At 40.3% G+C, this 20,832-nt stretch overlaps 1 protein-coding gene across 2 annotated transcripts; it reads right to left on the bottom strand.

The window, feature by feature from the left end:
• Positions 1-58: 58 nt before the first annotated feature.
• Positions 59-18,715, bottom strand: LOC118426045 (acyl-CoA dehydrogenase family member 10-like). Of its 2 annotated transcripts, none has more exons than XM_035835289.1 (24): positions 18,302-18,715; positions 17,280-17,428; positions 16,394-16,585; positions 15,741-15,899; positions 15,446-15,506; positions 14,820-14,918; positions 14,208-14,302; positions 13,683-13,729; positions 12,894-12,962; positions 12,422-12,515; positions 12,057-12,144; positions 11,302-11,452; positions 10,767-10,912; positions 10,162-10,335; positions 9,318-9,440; positions 8,325-8,491; positions 7,735-7,875; positions 7,048-7,185; positions 4,411-4,501; positions 3,796-3,954; positions 2,897-3,069; positions 2,282-2,425; positions 1,740-1,817; positions 59-1,479 (listed from the first exon to the last, which is right to left on the bottom strand). In XM_035835289.1, exons 1-24 carry the CDS (start codon positions 18,510-18,512, stop codon positions 1,336-1,338), a joined length of 3,093 nt encoding a protein of 1,030 aa, XP_035691182.1. In that variant the 5' UTR covers positions 18,513-18,715; the 3' UTR covers positions 59-1,335. The 2 variants fall into 2 exon arrangements, with proteins under 2 accessions (XP_035691182.1, XP_035691181.1); XM_035835288.1 differs by having other exon boundaries at positions 9,213-9,440.
• Between the last annotated feature and the right edge of the window lie 2,117 nt (positions 18,716-20,832).

Raw genomic sequence — 20,832 nt, forward strand, 5'->3', positions numbered from 1 at the left:
TGCAGAAATATAATGAGAGACAAACTTTGTTGTCAAGGGAAGTACAACATGTTACTCATTTTTTCTCACCAACATAATTTATTCATGATCATTGATATATAGATGGCAATAGCTGGGACAATGGTGTTTGACAAATTCAAAGCAAATTCATATCAATATGACACAAATTCAAAACTACTTTAAAAAGCACACATCATCCCAATATCAAAATGTATATTACATTGCTGTAAGGACATTATATAAGTAATGTTAATGTCATTGATTGCTGTTTATTTATCATAATTCATCAGATGGTGAAAAACAATAAATCAGATTAGGAATCAAATATTGGAAATCAAATATTATTTTGAATACTTGTATACATTATATCTCCTTTTGTTATTATGCTTAGGCTTACACCAACAAGGACATGGATACACCAACATAGTCAAAAGTGAATATCTTCAATTTGCAGCTTTTTACTTTGGTTTCACATCATTGTTATGATTTTAATCAATTTATCAACTGTTCTTCCAACATTTTCAATCTTACAAATTAGATTGTGAAACTTTCTTGACAATGGCTTCTGCTTGGAGCACGTATACATGAACAGCTCGTACCCATGGCCAGTGTAGCAGGCTACATACATCAGGGCTCGAAATACTACCTGCATATGCACGTTATTAGTGCAGGTGATTTTTCTGCTATGCAGGTATTTCAGATGTCTACCTGCACCATGCATTATTATTATTATAAAGTAAATTTTTCTTTGTTGTACTGGTTGTCATTCTGCAAAAAAGAGATGCAATAAATAATAAAGATGTCAAATGAACAGCTTCCAGGGTGATTTTTCATAAAAAAAATCCGTAAATAAAGGTATACCTATTTTGTTAGAAAAGAAGGTAGTAAATATGTGACTGTATAAAGTGTGGGTTGTTTTATCTACTTTTTGATTATTTTTGAATGGTGCAGGTAAAATTTCTCTGGTGCAGGTAACTTCAAAAGCTACCTGCACCAGTGCTGGTAGACAGGAAAAAGTATTTCGAGCCCTGTACATGTATGTACATGTATGTATGTACCTGGCTGCATTCTGGCCAGGGGTATAGTATGGTAAGTAAACTACATATTTCTACAGGACACAAAATCATTTACCTGGATATACAGCACAACAAAATACACTGTAAGACATTCCAGAGGGAAATGTCATATATGAACATCAATATGTTCACTAAAGCCACTCGTAAGCCAAATTGCTGTCTTGACAGGAATAGCTTTATTTGAGTTTCATTCTGAGTGATGTCTAGTTGTGTTTGTTCATTGTTTTTCTAAGTCTTAAGTAAGTGAGTAGCTTGTATTTCATTTTCTTCTCTTGCGAATTTCCATCTTTGCAATAGCCTGCCTGTGGACCTCATCAGGACCGTCCGCCAATCGTAAAATTCGCGCCCAAGAGTAGAACATAGCCAATGGGGTGTCTCCGCTCAGTCCCATCCCACCAAATGCCTGCAATGGACAAAAAACAATTACAGTTGCACTAAGCTTGTCTTTCAATTCGTGTCAATTCTGATGAAGATTACTTAACAATCAATTACATGTACTATTCTAATTACACAAGGCTGTGGTCTGGTCCACTGACTTTGTTTGTTTGATACGTGTAGTTTATACACTTGCAGTGCCCAGTGGCAAAAAGCGGGGTACTGCATACTGTATAAGTCATGAAAATTGAATATCTGATGTAATTAAACTATGTGCTAGACACTTGCCTGCATGGATCTGTCAATCACTCTCTGTGCCATCCTGGGGGCAACGACCTTGATCATGGCTATCTCTGGTGCAGCAGCCTGAGTAGGTATGAGGAAACATCTTATAACACAGTACAAAATTAGCAGTAAAGTCTTAAAATTGGTAGGTTGACATGATTGCCATTTTCAAACTTTCTATCCATCATCTACATACATGCTTGGATTTCTATAAAATGATGTCAATTACAATATCTTCAGATTCCATTCAAATACAAAGCTTAGATTCCTGTTGATAGCTTCTTGACAATATGACTGCTTTTACTCTGAATTAGCCTGGTATCTAGCCGTATTACAGTCTCTTATGTCAGTCTCTTATGACAAATACGGTGAAGACAGAGAAGACTTGCAATTAGCTATAATACGGCTGGATACCTGGCTAATTCAAACTAACAATGAACTGAAAGTTTTATCAACTATCTAATTATTGCCCAAATGTGTAAGCAATACAGACACGATGAAAAAAAGATAAACTCTGCAAAGAGAAGGTTAGTTGAGGTACAAACCTTATTTCCCACAGTATCCATCATGTGAGCGGCCTTTAGTGTCAGGAGCCTCGCCTGGTCGATCTCTATCCGAGACTCCGCGATGTCTGCCATGATGGTCCCCTGATTCGCCAAAGGCTTTCCAAATGCCACCCGCTCTTGTACCTTATAACAAGATAAAAAAAGTTATTAATGTTTTCCAATGGCCAATATATTTTTGCTTCTTCAGTGCTAGCGATGAATAGGATGCAGTGGAAAAAGATGAAGGAAGACTGAGTGCTGATGCAGTGTGTCCAGACCACTGCATCAGCAGAACACAGTGTACTACTACTACTAGTGCTTGACCTGCAACTTGAGATAATGCTTCACAAATAAACAAATGATCAGCATAAAAGACAAAAATGAAAAAGACACTTTGAACATTTTCAAAAAGTGGGCCAAAAGTTGAAAACATCAAGGAAAACAAATTTTCAAACACTGTTATTTCAAATAGTAAGTTTTACTGAATGAATTGATGACAAGCAGATAAAGAAATTTAAAAGAAACAACAAGGGGGGACTATGCTTTTTTTTTCAAACATCTTTCAAGACTTTTAGACAGGGTTTTTGCGGGATAGAAGACAGCAGTGTTTCCTACCCTGTCGATCATCAGTTCCAGAGAGCGCTCTGCTGAACCAATCAGACGCATGCAGTGGTGGATGCGTCCCGGCCCCAGACGTCCCTGGGCGATCTCGAACCCTCTCCCCTCCCCCAGGAGCAGGTTCTTCGCTGGAACTCTGACATTCTCAAAAATGACCTCTGCATGACCCCCTGTATGGCAAAGACCCATTGTAACAATGTGTCGCTATTGATGTTTACCTGTACCACTCACAGTTTAATATTACGACAACCACATAGCCCCTAAAAATTATTCTTAGGACCACAGCCTTTTTGAGGTTGTAAGAGCAGTGGCTGTAGTTTTTTTTCTTATTCCCGTTGACATAAAAGACAGGCATAGTGGTGGCGCACTCAAGTTGGCAACTTATATTCACGCCACCACTATACATATATACAAAGACATAGGCATACACTGAACTAAGCGAAATACAAAATTAAGAAAGATATAAATAATACTGACAACAACTAAAAATTAAAATTAATGATGTGTATAACAAAAGTTGATATGTGCACATGCCATCCCCTACCCCAGTAACATTAAAGATCAACTAAGTTGGTATGGCAGTGGAAGGTAAAGCCTAAGTCACTTCTTCTACCACCTTTTACCTCCCCCGTACTTGTTAAGTCAGGTAGACATTTATATTATACCTCAGTGAAGTTATGTTAAATCCCTTTCCCAAGTGCACAATGTCTAGCAGGAATCAAACCCCAGACTACTCAATCCTTTTTTTCTGCTAGCCTAAGCACTCAATACCACATAAATGCATTAACACCCATTGATTCCAAAGGGTTAAATGTTAAAGACATTAGTGAGTGCTTTACAGTTCAGATACCAGTATAACTGAAAAGGAAAATAACACTTATATGAAACATAATTACCCGGAGCGTCGTCATAGCCAAAGACAGACAGTGGCCTGACGACCTTGACCCCCGGTGTGTCCATGGGTACTAAAATCATGGACTGCTGCTTGTGCCTGTCTGCTGCTGGGTCTGTCTTCCCCATGAAGATACACAGTTTACACCTGGGGTCCATACCACCTGAAAAACACATTTAAGGACTTTTTCAAACAGACAAACATGAAACGGTAAGGCCTAGAACCAACAAATTCAAATTGCAGAATTAGGAATCAATTACGTCTAGGAAAACAACCAAAGAATAAGTCTGTGTAATGCTTTTGTCACATGGAATTGTTAAGACGGAACCTGCCGGGCACTTCACAGGGTTTTTTTTTGGTCACTTTTGTGTGCTAGCCCTTCCATGGGACACCCTGTAGCTACCAGGCTATATATGGGCTTGGCTAGGCCTTGGATTTGGGAGTTAAAATCAAGTCAGGACATGGCGACAAAGCGACGCTGTGAACTAACTGTAAGATCACCAAGAGGTACCCCCCAGCACCCAGCAGTCCACTGGTAGAAATTTGGGACTTCGGAGCCCAAAGGACGCCAGTGCAGTTATTGTGATCGAAGCATTAACCTGCATGTTGTCGTTAATACCTGAGGTCCACCATTTATGCCCATTCAGTACATAGGTGTCCCCTTCTCTCACTATAGAGGCCTGAATATTGGTGGCATCAGAGGAGGCAACCTGTGGAGCAAAGAAAAGGAAAATCTCCCTAAATACTTGCATGACAGGACAGAGCGTGGTCAAACATTCAGATACCTTAATCTAAGACAGCCTACATAATAGATATATAATATGTTCCTAACATATGAAAAACAACATATAAAAGAAAACTAAATAAGTGCGGCAATAAAAATTATTGCCATGGCGGACGGTTTTATTGTTTATAAGTATTAATGATTTTTGTTGTAGGTCTGTTGTATTTCCTTTCGCCTGGCTGTATGTATGAACATATGCACCTCTGTACCAAATTTTAGGTCATCTGGTTGTAATACAAGGGCACAGGGGCCCAAAATATACATTTTTAGTCAAAAATGGCCGAAAACCCCAAATTAACTTATATTGAGAAGTTGTCGAGGGGGTCCTGTGAGCATATATTCAATGCACCTCTGTACCAAATTTTAGGTCATTTGCCTTCAGGTATACAAGGGCATAGGAGCCAAACATATAAATGTTTAGTAAAAAAAATGCCCCAAAACCCTAAAATGACTCATTTTTTAAGGAAGGAAGTGTTGATGGAGTCCTGTTGTCATGTACCTATGCACCAAATTTCAGGTCTTTAGGTTGTAATACCAGGGCACAGGGGCCCAAAATATATATTTTTGGTGTAAAAATGACCAAATTATAACAATTTCTAAGGCCTCTATCAAAAAAATTATTTAAAAAACGACTGGGGTTCTAACAGGTTGAAACTGGTTCTAACTGGTTCAAACCGGTTCTAACAGGTTCTAACCGGTTCTAACCTGTTTAAACTGGTTCTGAGCGGTTCTAACCGGTTCTAACCGGTTCAAACCTGTTCTGACCGGTTCAAACCGGTTCAAACTGGTTCTGACCGGTTCTAACTGTTTTTGACCGGTTCTAACTGGTTCTAACTGGTTCTGACCGGTTCAAACTGGTTTTGACCGGTTCTGACCGGTTCAAACTGGTTTCGACCGGTTCTAACTGGTTCTGACCGGTTCTAACTGGTTCAAACTGGTTCTGACCGGTTGTAACTGGTTCTGACTGGTTGTAACTGGTTCTAACCGGTTCAGACCGGTAAAACCGGTTCTGACCGGTTCAAACTGGTTCTGACCGGTTCAAACTGGTTTTGACCGGTTCAAACTGGTTCAAACCGGTTCAAACTGGTTCTGACCGGTTCTAACTGGTTCAAACCGGTTCTGACCGGTTCTAACTGGTTTTGACCGGTTCAAACTGGTTCTGACCGGTTCAAACTGGTTCTAACTGGTTCAAACTGGTTCTGACCGGTTCAAACTGGTTTTGACCGATTCTGACTGGTTCTGACCGGTTCTAACTGGTTCTAACTGGTTCTGACCGGTTCAAACTGGTTCTGACCGGTTGTAACTGGTTCTGACTGGTTGTAACTGGTTCTAACCGGTTCTGACCGGTTCAAACCGGTAAAACCGGTTCTGACCGGTTCTAACTGGTTTTGACCGGTTCTGACCAGTTCAAACCGGTTCAAACCGGTTCTGACCGGTTCTAACTTTTTTTTATTTATTATTGAACAACAAAGTACAGACAGGACAGAGATACACTCTAGTAGTAAGCTAATATTCACATCACCTTTTAAAAAAAGGATGACTAACAAGAACAAATAAAGTGACAATATCGAAACAAATAATTCACAGCTATTTACATATAAGTCAGGTTACAAGGTAGTTGCAAAACGTTTGGTATGTACAATATATGACTGGGTCAACTTTAGGATACTGCAGTTTGTATGATATGACAGAAAAGTTGAACCCCTTAAAAGTAAATGGATACGTGCTGATTCGGATAAACTATTGAAATCAAGAGAATTGCCTAGCAGGTTCTGAAGATTGCGAAAAAAATGGTTCTGTATTGTTGGTAGGTAGTTCTGCTGTTCCCCATGGACAGGTCAATTAGCATGCTTCAACCTTCGGGGAACTTCGGAAGGGGCTTTCAACCAACAGAAACCCTATTTCAGAGACATTAAGTCTCGGTATTCCTTGGGGCCATGCCTTCTATTTGGTAAAATACAACTACAATAATACTTTGAGGACATGTGTTGATACGTAGGTTATTGTTTGTGACAAAATTTTTGGCAAGTTTCGCATGTTTTCAGGCACTAATTTTGTCACAATCGGATAGCTTTCCAGATGTTATCTTTGCCCTGGCTGGCTGGAGTATCAGTTTGGTTTGGTTTGGTTAATGCCCTTCGGGGAACGGAAAAATGCAGATTGCAGATAAGCAGGATGCAACTACGCATGCCTGTGTAAAAATTCCACAGATGCCTGCGGAATTCTGGGAATTCTTGTCAAACGGACGCACACTATAATGTTAGGCGGAGCCCCTGAGGCGTCCGCCAAAAAAAGGACCAACAAGACGTCAGCATGCCAAGGGAATCTCTCAAACTCTGAAACACTCAATATCAGTAATTGTTGATAGCCATGCTCTTAGGACACAATTCTTCTGGCTTAGAGATGCTGCACTAATAGAGGAATAACAATTCAGAGGGCTGCAATTTCATCAGGTGTATATACACTACTGACCTTTGGTTCAGTCATGGCAAAGCATGACCGGATACTTCCATCCAACAGTCTGTCTAGCCACTCCCTCTGTTGTTCAGGGCTCCCATACTTCACTAGCACCTCCATGTTCCCAGTATCAGGGGCAGAGCAGTTAAACACCTGCAGCAAATCATCATGCAAAGCTTTTTCATTTATTCTGAATAGAGGAAATTATCATGCCATTAGACAGGGTTGGTAAATAGATTCCCCGTATGTGATGACTTGTTGTTTTTTTGTACACTTTGATGCCTTAAATTATATCAATGCTGATTATCATTTATCATTGTGAGAAAGTCACCAAGTATAGAGAAACTACAAATCTGTGTATTAGCTTAGATGCTATCAGTTTAGATTCAACCAACTTTCTATCTGTGTTTTCTTATGTTATTCACTCAGAAATCAGAAAAACCTAATTTCAGCAAAAATATATGTTTATTCACTGCACGGTCTGGCTGAAAATGTTGTACAGCAGCCTGTAGCCCAATTAGCCTGTCATCATTAAAGGGCATGTCACATGCAGACAAGTCAACACAGGATATAACATTTAGATATAGACATAAAACAATTTAACTGGTACAATACGATGAAGACAACCATATCTACAGTATCTATACTATATAGTATCTTTGGTAGCAAGATCTATAACGCTAAAGATATTTTAAAAATTACCTCTGGTGCAAATACGGACCGCCCCATGGTCTCACACAGGTGTGCATACTCCACATTAGTGAGACCAGCCCCAAACTTGACCTCAGGGTCAGCTTCCCTGGGTAGGAACAAGTTCCACAGCCCACTGGCCTTTGCCTCTGCCTGTAGGCAATAAGTCAGCCTGAATATTCAACTTAATGTACTGTCAGTAGTATTTAATTTGTGAGAGATCATCCTAGGAGACCCAACTTTCAGTGTTTTAATAACAACAGTTAATTGTAAAATGCACCACTGTAAGAAGGAGACATGAGTCTTGAGTTTTCAGTCGAAACAATTAAGTTTGACCGTAGAAACTTGGCTGAAATTACAGCTATAAACTCTACTCTACTTTCTTCTTGTTACTTTCTCGAACCGGTAAGAGCCCAAATGTGTAAACCCCTCCTAATATAAACTGGTCATTTTCCACTTGCTCCAAAATCCAGACCACTAATTTTTCAGGTAATTTTTTTTCGAAACAGTCCAATAAGAAGGAAAAAAACCAGTTTTGTACCAGTATGTCATACCTTTACCCACCCCTGTATGTGACATGAATGTGGACTTATTATAAGTACCTTCAGCTCCTCCACAAGAGGATGTGGGTTCCACCTCTCTGCTGAGTTCTGGTGAGCCTCCAGTGTCTCCTCGTTAGGGTAGATGTGTTTGTCCATGAACTTTTTCAGTTTGTAATGAATGTTCTTCACATCCTCGAGCAGACTCTCAGGGGTGACAGCTACAAGTCCTGAAACACAGTACACACAATCATGTTATGTTGCACACGATGAAAGTTTCTTTTTCAGTCAAGCAAATCAATGTTTGACTGATAATGGTACAAAGCAGGTGCTGGTAACATTTTGGACATGCTAAGGAAGAAAATGACTTCTGCTGTCTCAAAACTGATCATTGTTAAAACATGAATGTACAGTTACAGTGCTAGTTAAGGCTAAGAACACAGAAATTATGGCACAGTACATGTATGTCAATAGCAAAAGTACTTGACCGAAGAAGAAGTCTCATTAAAAAATACACCTTAAGAGGCACTTAAGAATAATAAAATAAGTTTTTTATCATAATCTATATGACGTTAGGATAAAAATTTCATAAAATGACTGTCAAGAATAATGTTCATGAGCGCACGTGCCAATGACCAGCAAATACATTCAATTTGGTGTAATAACTTGCAAGTAATTGTTAATGATGGCAGTGGGCCAGTGGCATAAAAACTATTTAATAAAATGCCAGGTATAAAATATGATGTAAATAGATAAACTGTCACTTCTTGCTAAATTGAAACCTAATAACAAAAAATATCACATCAAATCAAATATACACTGCTCTGAAATCTAAGATTAATTATATACAGTATAATACCATGGCAATGACATGCACATTGCATAATATAATATGTACATGTAATGTTGCCATGTCCTACCAAGAACCCACTTTTGGAAGTTACCACAAACCTGCTGGGGTTCCCTCATGACCAGCATGCCTCAACTCACTACCTATCCCATCAGTCCCTCTGTTACTGGCATGTACGTTACTGAGAGAGCTGTAGTGCCGTGTACCAGAATTGTCCTGCGGCGTGTTGAAGACTCGGAAGCCCTCCCGCGTGGCAAACTTCCAGGCTAACTCGGCTGCCTCCTTTGCCATGATGCCCACTGAAATGGCCTGTTTGGAGCTGGCTTGGCCTATTTACGGAGACACATTTTTGAAGGTTAGACACCCAGGAAAACAATGTCTAAAGGCACATAAATCCCTACAAATTAAAGGTACATCTGTACAGATCTAGAGAGTCAATTTCAAGTGACATCCATTGCTCTTCTTCATCATTACTACTAGAATGAACTGGCATAAAAAATTAAGACTAGTACATAACATGTAATTAAATAACTGGGGAAAATGTCACGGTCACTAACTCAGAAAAGTTGTGAAAACCATGGCAAGAAAGTTCTCTCTCACTTGTAATAATTATATAAAGATTAGGACCTCATTTTAGCTGTAAGAAAGGTTCTTTACAAAAATTAGGAATTTCTAGGATAACGCGAGAGAAGGAAAAACTAATGATCATTTTCAATCTTTTCAAATTAATTTGCAGTTCATGGAAGACATACTTTGAGACACCAAAAGTGATTAATAAATGTAATTACATACAATCACAACATATGTATTGTAACATGAGCCATGGTGCTGGATTCCAAACTGTTTTCCTTATTCACCATGACGTCATCTGTGCACAACCAACTTAATTACCTGACAGCAGGTAATTGTTCCATAAATATATTCATGGTGAGAAGTTCCATATAACAGGAGGGGGTACAGATATGGCCCAAAAGTGTTAATTGAATGATGCAAATTGGTGTCATCAACCTCCTTGATCATAAGCATTGTTAAGTTTTCACACATGTATACCTTGTGTAGCTCTCTTGTACACTCCCTGTAGAATAGCAGCCACACGGAAGAAACTGAATGCCTGGTAGAAGTCCCAGTTAGCCACGGGAGGTTCCCCCATCCTCTGACAGTACTGCTCCATGTACTGTCTATCACTGGGGATGCCAAGTGATCCAAGCTCCATCCCTCCCAAACCTGGACAAGACATTCCTTAACAGTCAAATGTAGGCCACACAAAAATCTATTTCTTGAGTGATGGAATTTTGTAGGAGAGTAATGGTGCAGGCAAGAAAAGTGCAAAAAGAAACAGACAAAAAAAACATCATGTTCTGTTTCCATATCTTTACTCTTGTATTGGGAACTGTTTCCATACCTTTAAGTAAATGGAACAGTTTCCATACCTACAATGTATAAGTATAGGGAACTGTTTTCATACCTTTAAGCTAGTATAAGTTAGGTAAGTAAGGTAGATAAGCTAGTAAGAACAGGGAACAGTTTCCAACCTTTACATGTAAGTATAGGACTGTTTTCATACCTTTAAGTAAAAGGAACAGTTTCCATACCTTTACAAGTAAGTATAGGGAACTTTTTCATACCTTTATAAGAAATTGTTTCAGAATCCATACCTTTAAGTATAGGGAACTGTGAGGGCAGATGATGTTGTAGACAGTTGTAAGCCAGGTCTGATATGGGATCCCCCAATGTGGACAGCTCCCAGTCTAGCACAGCCAACACCTTTGGCTTGGTGGGATGGAAAATCAGGTTATCCAGTCTGAAAAAGACGATCAGCTTTTCCATAAGGTGGCTAGAGGCACAGTTGGTGAAGATAACAACAGGTTCATCATTTTAGAACTAGTTTAACGGTAATATCCAACACAAAAATTGGACTCACCCAACAACAGCAGTCGATTGTTCATTCCTTGACAAAGACTGGTGGTGTCGAAAATTTGGGTAGGTCCAATTTTTGTGTTGGATACTACAGTTAAACTAGTTCAATATTGACTTCTACCAAGTTGAACACAGATGAACGTTCAAGTTCATCAATTGTTCATCTCATCATACATGGATTGGTGTATTTACTGTTACATTACATCATTGCACCACCACTGGTTACATGTGCAACAGTATGTATAGATGGTGCTGAATAAATACCAGTCAGACCTGAAATCTCCGTGTACCACAGTAGTTTTGTCGGTGGACGGTGCGTGGACAGGCAGCCATGTCAGCAGCCGGTCCATGGCGGGGATCTCGTGTGTCTTACTGGCCTCGTACTGTTTCCCCCAGCGCGAGATCTGGCGCTGAACGTAGTTGCCTGTTTCGAAAGAAAATTAAAAAAAAACATTTCAACTTTTGAATGATAATACCTGCATACAGCATTATTTTGCTGATGATTTGAATATTGACATTTCTACAGTAGTTATTTCAAATGAAAGTAAATTAAATCAGTTTAGGTCACTGATGGATGGAGAGCTAATCTTCCACCAGTCATAACAGTAAAGGCAAACTATATACAATACATTCATCATACCAGGGAAATTTTCCTAGGTCTTTTTGACATTAGCGAATTGAACAGTGAACTGATGGCTTCATGTCCCATCTGAGACAACCTCCCTTCTTAAAGCTTTGTACTAAGTTGACTAAAGTACCAATCCCAAGGAAAGAAGTTGGGACATTGATGAAAGTTAGACCTCCAGGTAATAAGATATGCCAAAAACCAGTTACCCGACAAGCAAATAAATATGATTTTGGAAATGGTCAGACGTTTCACTGTGTCACTGACAAAAGACATTGGATGGTGTCTGAAACGTTTGACCCTTTCCAAAATCATATCCAGTTGCTTGATAAGTAACTGCTTTTTGGCATAACTTGGGACCTGTTAAGATTTCCTAAGGTTGAATCACACAAGTCACAGTTACCATGTTTGCCGTAGTCCTCCAGACCAGCCTTCCTGATGTCCACACTATGGATCTTAGACAGGACTTCATTCATGGCAGAATAGATCTCCTGTTACAGATAAGAAAATTGCAGGCACAGATGTCATTGAAATTTATTTTCCAGTAGTATGTCAATGTTGTGAAGTACATTGTATTTAGACAATTGTGCATGTAAATACATATCATAGATAATGGTAATATATATACTTTAATAAATGCAACATTCTTGAAAGGCTTTGAAAGAATGATAGCAACAACAAGACTAGTGTAATGTACAAGATTCAGTATGAAATCTACTGTGCTTCAGTTGAAAATGCAAACTTTCATTTATTTGTTAGACACTTTACCTTCCTTTCCTCAGCTTCCATTCCTGGCAGGCTGGGATCTTTCAAAAGTCTTCCTGACACATACTCCATCAAGTAAAATGGTGTGCCAATCACACTGTGCAAAAGAACAGAAACACATCTCAGAGAACTCCACATACTGTAACACTGGCATTTTTCTCTTTGTGTAAAGAAACACATATTTTCCACCACATTGGTTGCATTCCATTGAACTCTGGTCCCCATGCAGAAGCCCCCTCTAGTGAGCCTGGATAGTACTACAGTTTCCTACAGGCAAATTATAGATGTTGACTTCTGACAAAGGCTAAAGGAGACTTTACAAAAGCTGCAGCTAATCACCTCTCCCATGTAGCTACTGCAAGCTTCTGTGACTGTTAAAGCCTCTTCTTATTTGTTTTAATCCAACAGTTCTTCTTCCTCTTTTATGAATATAGAAATGTATAATACAGTTACTGTATTATTGTGTCTTCCTTACCTGTCATCTTCACAGAGAGCCACCAGCTCCGGTATGGGCACACCAGCCTCCTTCACTGCCTTCATCACTCTACAGATTGATACAACACATCCATTCAATCCCTACCAATGGTACTTATACTTAACGTTTTCCCTTACTCTAACTGCCTAGCCCAACAACCAACAGAAAATAAGTAGCCACATGGCTATTTCAGTGTACTAAAGTTAAAGTTAGAATAACCACATAGGTACAGATGCCAGACTTAATCCCCTCACAAAATAGTGTTATAAAACATGCGCATGCATACTCCAGTGCAAGAAAAACACATTTTTGATCTCCTTTGGCCCAATATGGCAGTTTCAGCCACAAGCAGTAAAGAATTAAATGCAATAGATCATTTATTATTCTTAATAGAGCTGTCTACTTGATTGTCAATACTAGACATACATTTGTGTGTATGATGCAGAACCAGATATACCAAGGAGCTTTTAAGGCACGATCACATAGTTGGTGTGATCATTCTACGATCGCTAACTTGGGGCATTTCTTTAGGACAGCCATGCATGTGTCATACAATGTTCAGCTGTCTTGCTGCACAAAATGCTCTCTTGGATCTTTGTGGGTGGTTGGTGTCACTGCCTGCTTAAAAATCCTATTATCAAAATCGTACGATGATCGAACAACCTACACGTGACCATGCCCTAAGGGAGATATCGATAAGCTCCTTAACCCTCTACTCCACATAACCAAATACTTTTCCATTAGTTTATCTTTATTTTATTTTATTAACCAGAAATGAAGATAACCCACCTGTACTCTCTCTCTACAGCATGGGCTGACGGCAACAGCTTTCCTGGCTAAACATGAAGAAGTCATGACAACATCCATCAGAAAACAGAAAGATCTAGAGATTAGTTGCTGTTAGATTTTCAATTCATGATGCACATAAAAGTGAATAAACTATCCTTTTTTCTAAACTTGCCTTAAACTTTACAATAAGGTCACCAACTTTGCCTTGGTATAAACTGGCTTGAAATCCATTACATTCTAGCTCCAGTCTGTTTTATTTTTCTTCCTCATAGAATGAAATATAAGCAAAAGGCATGTCTGGGTCTAAGTCGCATGGTTCTCTGCCATGTGATAACAGGATCAATCAGACAGTCAGAAGTTTGATCCCTATTACATATAAGATACCACAAGTAATCAATGACATAATGGCCAGATGTTTAAATGTGATAAGACTATTTTGCAGAGCGAAGCATTGTCAGAAAAGACTAGACTGGAGCCACAATACTGACTACAGGTAAATAAGCAGGGAGAAGTTTTAAGGCCTACTGGTTTCTTCCTTAGCACCATCTTCTTATCCCCGTAACCAATGTAGTAGGTAGGGTTGGACTGGCCGTGAGAGAACTGACGGATATTCACACCATCTACAAGAAGAGTGATAGGTTACTTAAAATTGGCACTGTTACAAGACAACTCAAGCATCTACAGATAGCTACTGTAAATATTAATTTGTTTCTGTGGTGGTTCTATATTCATGATTTTGCAGTGACATCTTCACTGCAAAATTGTTTTATTGTTTTTTAAATTAAGAAAAAAAGATTTTCCCTTGCTACTGCAAAATCAAGTCCCAAATATTCTATTACATGGTACTGTACAGATAGAGGCAATGACGTGCCTTGTTTCTTGTAGCCTGAGAAGTAACAAAGAACATAAATTTTACACTATCAAACTTTAAACATTATTGGCTCATAAATAAAGGTGTTTGTAAAATATACCTTTTATGTCACATACAGACAGCAATGTCCAAAAGGATTTACACTCTTTTTTTTTAAAGATATAAATATACCATTGCATGCCAGGAGAACAAATTACAGGCAGTCTAGCCTGACATGGCTCATACCAATTGGTAGATTGAACAACCCAAAATTACTGTCTACAAACCTGAAGAGGTAATCCCCAGTGTTTGGTCCATGTATGTGACTAAAGCATCAACATCTATCTCCAGACCTTCCCTAACTTTACTTGTCCCTGAAACATAGCCTGCAGAGGGTGGAAAAATATGTAACTGACTTTTATAAATCAGCATGACAATGCTATTCAACAACAGTCACTCAAGCAACTGGATAGAGTTGGGAAAAGGTCAGACATCACAGGTATCATCCACTACCTATTTATAAGTGACTGAGCTAGATCTATACTCAATGGATCTAACTATATATAAGGTAAAGAGAAATTCTACATAGACTAATAGGAAACAAAAAAGTCAAGACATTAAGTTGATGCTAATGAGTTAATGAGTGATTAGCTTCTGTTGTTTAAGTATAGGAGCTAATGTTGTCTTACAGGGGTGGTGGGGCCGGGTCCCAACTACAAAGTGCCGGAAAGGTTCATGTTGAAGGTGGGATTGTACATTGTACATACATGTCATGATTTGTTTGTATAAACTTGTACAGAGAAAACCATTCTAGTCAAGCACAGCATTTCTATCACTATACTTTGTTGACATTTGTAAATTGAAGAAAATAGTGTTAATGGCTAGTCATCCATGTACAGAATATGACTACTACCTTTCAAAGGAAATTTCAAAATGGCTTCAAGTTCTTGTAGAGCTTGCTCCACACTTTCCACCTGAAATAAGAGAGAAATTTTAGTCAAAAGTTGTTAATTGCTTTTCCTGCATACTTGTACATTTCATTTAGTGCAGGTAAAATTCAAAACTATCTACACCACATAACTTTTACCTACTAGTACACCAATCATTCTCTTTCCCTTTTAAGACCATCAAAAACAAGTTCAAAGGTACTTCTAGAATCTCATAAATCTCTTGTACGCAAAGATTTCAAATCAGGTTTCTCAGCAGACCTGGATAGTGGTGATGCCCATCTCCTTAGCAGGTTTGAGGTTTGAGCCGATGTCATCCAGGAACACAGCCTCCTCTGGTTTAACCTTTAACCTCTCTAGAGTGTGGCTGTAGATCTTCAGCTCTGGTTTCCTCATTCTCTCTACCGCTGACTCTACTACCTGGGTACAGACAGAACAGTCAGAGAATAATCAATACTAGGACAACATTGCTGCATTATACTTAGATACATGTATCACATCAGGTAACAGGTACCTGTACAAAGGTACAATGTATAGGTTTTTTGTAATCTGTATTTCACACCTGACAAACTGACTCATGGAGTAACACAACAGGTTTGTACTGAAGAGTACAAGTTGCATATCCAGGCAAATTTCTCTGATCCATCTCTACTCTTTTCAGTTAGTGTGGTAGGATCTTTGACATACTTGAAGTGACACTGGCTCTCATCGGGTAGGTACTCATTTATGCTTGAGTCGAGTGAGGAAGTAAGGGTACAACATTTGTGAATTTGCTAGTCATTCTGTGATCAAGATGTACTGATCATGAGCAGACATCGAAAAATTTGTAGGTACATGTTTTACATGTTTTCAAGAGTCCCTAATCAACTTACACATACGTGACTGATAAACCTTTTTAACAATGTGAAACTTACCACATCAAATATCCTTCTGTCTACAGGGAGGAAAGACCGTTGTCTGTTGATGAGCCAGTTGTTTGTTAGTAGAGCTGTTTTGATGCCCTCTGCTTTGATACACTGTACAGCATCCAGCATGGCAGGGATGGGCTCTGTGATGTGCTGTCCAAACGACGGCATCAGGTCCACCACACACACCTTCTGTCCTAACTATATATACATGGGGTACAGAGATAAAAACATGTTTTCAGACACACTCTAGTGAAACAGAGAAACAATGACGGAGTGTTAAACTGAATCAACTTTTTTGACAACTACAATAAATGTTATGAGTATGAAAATATGAGCTAGTTTATCATTAAAATACCACCTGCATAATATGCAGGTTTGTGCAGGTAAAATTGGAGTTGTGCACAAAGGGTACCTCTAGTCTATCATATTTTAACCTATCCTGCACTGGTACATGAACTGCATGTAACCAAACCTCCTTGATGTAACTGTATGTGGATTATTGTTTGCTCTACAGCATTACCACCTGTAAACTGCCATATACATAGATTTTTAAAAAACAGCAGTTCCTGAACAGTTTCCAATATGATCAACATTTACAATGGTAAATGGGTAACTTTCAATCATTATTTTTGAAGGACTAAAAGATGGACCACCCGGGCTGTACTGTTAGAGTACATGACAGATACAATGTATTATCACACAACTTACATACAGCACCTTATGATATCAACATCAGTCAGAAGCTCAGAGCCTACCTTATTCTGATTGTATGTAGCACATAGCAAGGGTCCAACATAGAAAGATCATTGTTGAGTGAGTGATTTGGATACACTGTGAAAACAGAAGCTGACCAGGCCACAACACCACGTCGTCAATGAGAATACTGTCTCACCACTTTTTCACACTCTTCACTGAAGGGTTGAATGAACTCTGTCTGGGTGATTTCCCCCCGCTCCAGCCGCTGCCAGGCCCCGGAGTCCCCTCCTCTCCTGATCACATCAAACAATGACCCAGGAGGCAGCTGCTTGGAGTCTTCAAATGCTACATTGTACATGAAAGATTAAAGCCAGTAGTTGATTTATTGATTGATTGATCTTATAGGGTAGTCCCTTCAGTCTAGATGACTGATTTCCAAGGGAGCCCTGAACATGTTCGCACATGTTTACACGGCGGGGTTATAACGCCCCTTACGGGGTGACATACCCTTTCGCTGGTAAATCACCGTGTGGCTGATACGATATGGAGGTTTGCCAGGCCTCCATCCGGGTGATTTGAAGTGAATCACCAACTCCAGACAGAAGGGTTTGTTCCATCTCACACCGCACCATCGCACGTGTGGGGGTTCTTTAACGTGCATGGGGTGTGACTCTCCCCATACACGGGACCTCCATTTAACGTCCTATCCGAGGGACGGCCCTAGCCGAAGCTAGGTACTCATTTTCGCCTGAGTATAGTGAGGAAATTCGTGTAAAGTGCCTTTCCCAAGGGCACAAGATCGGTGACACGCAGCCGGATTTGAACCCGCAACCTCTCGGTCACGAGGCACAAATCCTGCCACTGCGCCAGGTGATCTCACAGTAGTACTTGTTATATAATTATAATCCGATGATCATTTGAAGTTTTGCATAGCAACAACAAGGCAACACATGCACACACATATGCACACACACACATGCACAAGCACACACATGCACACACACACATGCACACACACGCATGCACAAGCACACATGCACACACACACACACAATTGCAAACACACCCACACATGCACACGCACGCACAAGCACACACGCGCGCACACACATGCACAAACACACATAGGCGCGCACACACACATGCACATGCACACGCACACACACACGAACACACACAATCGAAAAGGCAAAATTATGGCTGTCAGCAAAACCTTACCTCGGAAGACCTTGAGAGGTTGCGGCAGGATGACCCCTCCCATGTCGAAGATCACAGCTCGTGTCTTCCATCTTACTTGCTGAGAAGCACAGCTTCTTGTGGCTAAGGGGTGTTCCAGGTCTCTTTGCCGTGCCCCTAACGTCCATGATACAACACACCTTACGGTGGGACTCGCCCCTCCCCCTTGCAAAAACCTTGCAGCGCACAACATTTTTGCCTCTTGCGTGGCCCTCTCGAAGCTAATGCTGCAACTTTTCCTGTACTCCTACTGATCCAACTTGAGACGTAAAACGTTAAGCTCAACTTACCCGCTAAATCTTGTAAAAAGCGACTACTTTTCACAAACTGCCCCCGAAATCAAGGCAGGCCAGCGCCACAGGCCTCCTCATAAGTTGGGAAAGGTCAAAGGTTGATGTATTGTCCTGATTATCCAGATAGTATAACGGACTGCCGGTCTCATTCACACAACAAACTAACATGCGCATGGACTGTTATCCGAATAATGCACAGTTTGTTACAGTGGGTTATTTAAACATGTCGTTCCATATAACGTTACATTATTCAACTAAACAGGACAGCCGGATGTTGATACTCCAATGCCCCCGTAGAGATCTACTTTGAGTTTAGGAACGAACAGGTCTGCGCAATCACAGTCGGCTGCCAAAGCCAGTATGCTTTGAATGTGTACGACCTAATACAGATTGTGCAAGAACAAAATCGTTCTATGTTCCAGATAGTGTAACCTGTAAATACGTGTCTGCCTCACATTTACTGGGCTCCTACAATGTAAAACGTCTCGATGCTAAACCTGGTGTTAGTTGTGTATAAACACCATTATGACTGTTCTTCCTATCGTACAAGACGTTTTCTGTACGCGAAGTGAAGGAGTGCTGCCGATTGATGGACACTCCATGGTACAGTCCATTCGTACCAGCTGCAGTGGCACTCTCGGTGGCTTGCAGACGCCAATGTTCAGCCTTTAGTGTTGAATAAACGTCATTGTTCCTGATTCCGAACAAGACGTCTATGCGCGAAATAGCGGAGTTCTGCCGATTGTTGGACACTCCATGGTACAGTCCATTCGTACCAGCTGCAGTGGCATTCTCGGCGGCTTGCAGATGCCAATGTTCAGCCGTTAGTGTTGAATAAACGTCATTGTTCCTGGTTCCGAACAAGACGTCTATGCGCGAAATAGCGGAGTTCTGCCGATTGTTGGACACTCCATGGTACAGTCCATTCGCACCAGTTGAATTGGCATTCTCGGCGGATTCCAGACGGCAATGTTCAGATATGCAGTTTGCAATGATTCTCTCGTACATGGTGTCTTGTGTTTGTGGATCGATGTTGTCACGGTAGCTGTTAGGTTGTACCATGGCGATGTTAACATTAGACTGGGTCGTGTCAACGTTCGGGATTGTTTCCTCACTAAGGTACTGTCTGTGAATCATTCGACAAGCCTTGCTTTTCTGGACTGGGTTAGCAAGGACAATAATGCTTTCTGGATCTTCGTACGTGTTCGTAATTTCTGATAATTCATTCCTACCGGTCACCTGTGGGATTTCATCACAAGCCTTGCTTTTCTGAACTGGGTTGGCAAGGGCAATAAGATCTTCCGGACTGTCGTATTCAGATCCTTCTGCGCCTTCTGATGATTCTATATTTTGGTTTGGCCCGTCCCGATATTCCTTATTCTGCTTGTTTTGGATGACCTTTTTAGTGACTACAACACTAGCCACCCCTACAAGTAAGATTAAAACAATTATGCTGGAAATCATGATGACGCCTGTTGTGTTCATAAACACCGTTTCAGTCGCAGGATGCGTAGTTTTGTACTCATTTGGGCCAGCTAATGATACTGCAATCTGTTGTGTGGAATTATTTACCGTCGTTAGGTGTTGTCGGATGGATTTGGACTGGTTTCTTTGGGCTGATAGAAGAGGTACAGAAATATTGAAGAAGTGTGTCGTGATCTTTTCTGTGGGAAGTCGTGTTTCAGTCACTTTTTCTCCTTTCGCAGGGCAAGTCGTTAAGTTTGCCTCGAGGAGCGGGACATCTTGTAGGTTTTCAGGACCGCGACATTTAGGAAAACGGTTGTCAAGAAAGTCGTAAAAAAGCAGACCCTCCCTGATAGCAGTTGTACAAGTGAATGGCCAACACTGGTGAAACGCGAGGGCCATTTCAGCCAGCCACGACATGCGGCAGTCGCAGAGAATCGGATTACCATGTATATACATGTAACTCGATGTTCTCCGTAGTTTGACCATGACTTTAACATGATCTAGAGAGGGATTGACCAGGTTTGCCAATGAGAATGTTGCCAGCTGATTGAAGGCAACGTTTACCGTATATAGAATTGGTGCTCCTTCTATGACCAAGTCAAGTCTAACAGAGGTCATCCGATTATGAGATAAATCAAGCGTGTGCAGGTTTGTCATATGTTTCAAAGATTCCCATGGAAATATTCTGATGAGATTATGGCTAAGATTCATCTTGCTGACAAAGGAAAAGCCAGATAAGTCATGGATGGTTTC

The sequence above is a fragment of the Branchiostoma floridae genome, chromosome 11 (genome assembly GCF_000003815.2).
Source record: "Branchiostoma floridae strain S238N-H82 chromosome 11, Bfl_VNyyK, whole genome shotgun sequence".
NCBI classification, from domain to species: domain Eukaryota; kingdom Metazoa; phylum Chordata; class Leptocardii; order Amphioxiformes; family Branchiostomatidae; genus Branchiostoma; species Branchiostoma floridae.

What these genes read in the sequence shown, in the direction of transcription:
- LOC118426045 (XM_035835288.1), bottom strand. Translation starts at nt 18,512, where the DNA reads ATGTTGTGCGCTGCAAGGTTTTTGCAAGGGGGAGGGGCGAGTCCCACC. An exon ending in GCTCTCTGTGAAGATGACAG is followed by an intron (nt 12,516 to 12,893) that starts GTAAGGAAGACA and finishes TCTTTTGCACAG; the next exon opens with TGTGATTGGCACACCATTTT. An exon ending in GGAGGACTACGGCAAACATG is followed by an intron (nt 11,453 to 12,056) that starts GTAACTGTGACT and finishes CTTTCGAAACAG; the next exon opens with GCAACTACGTTCAGCGCCAG.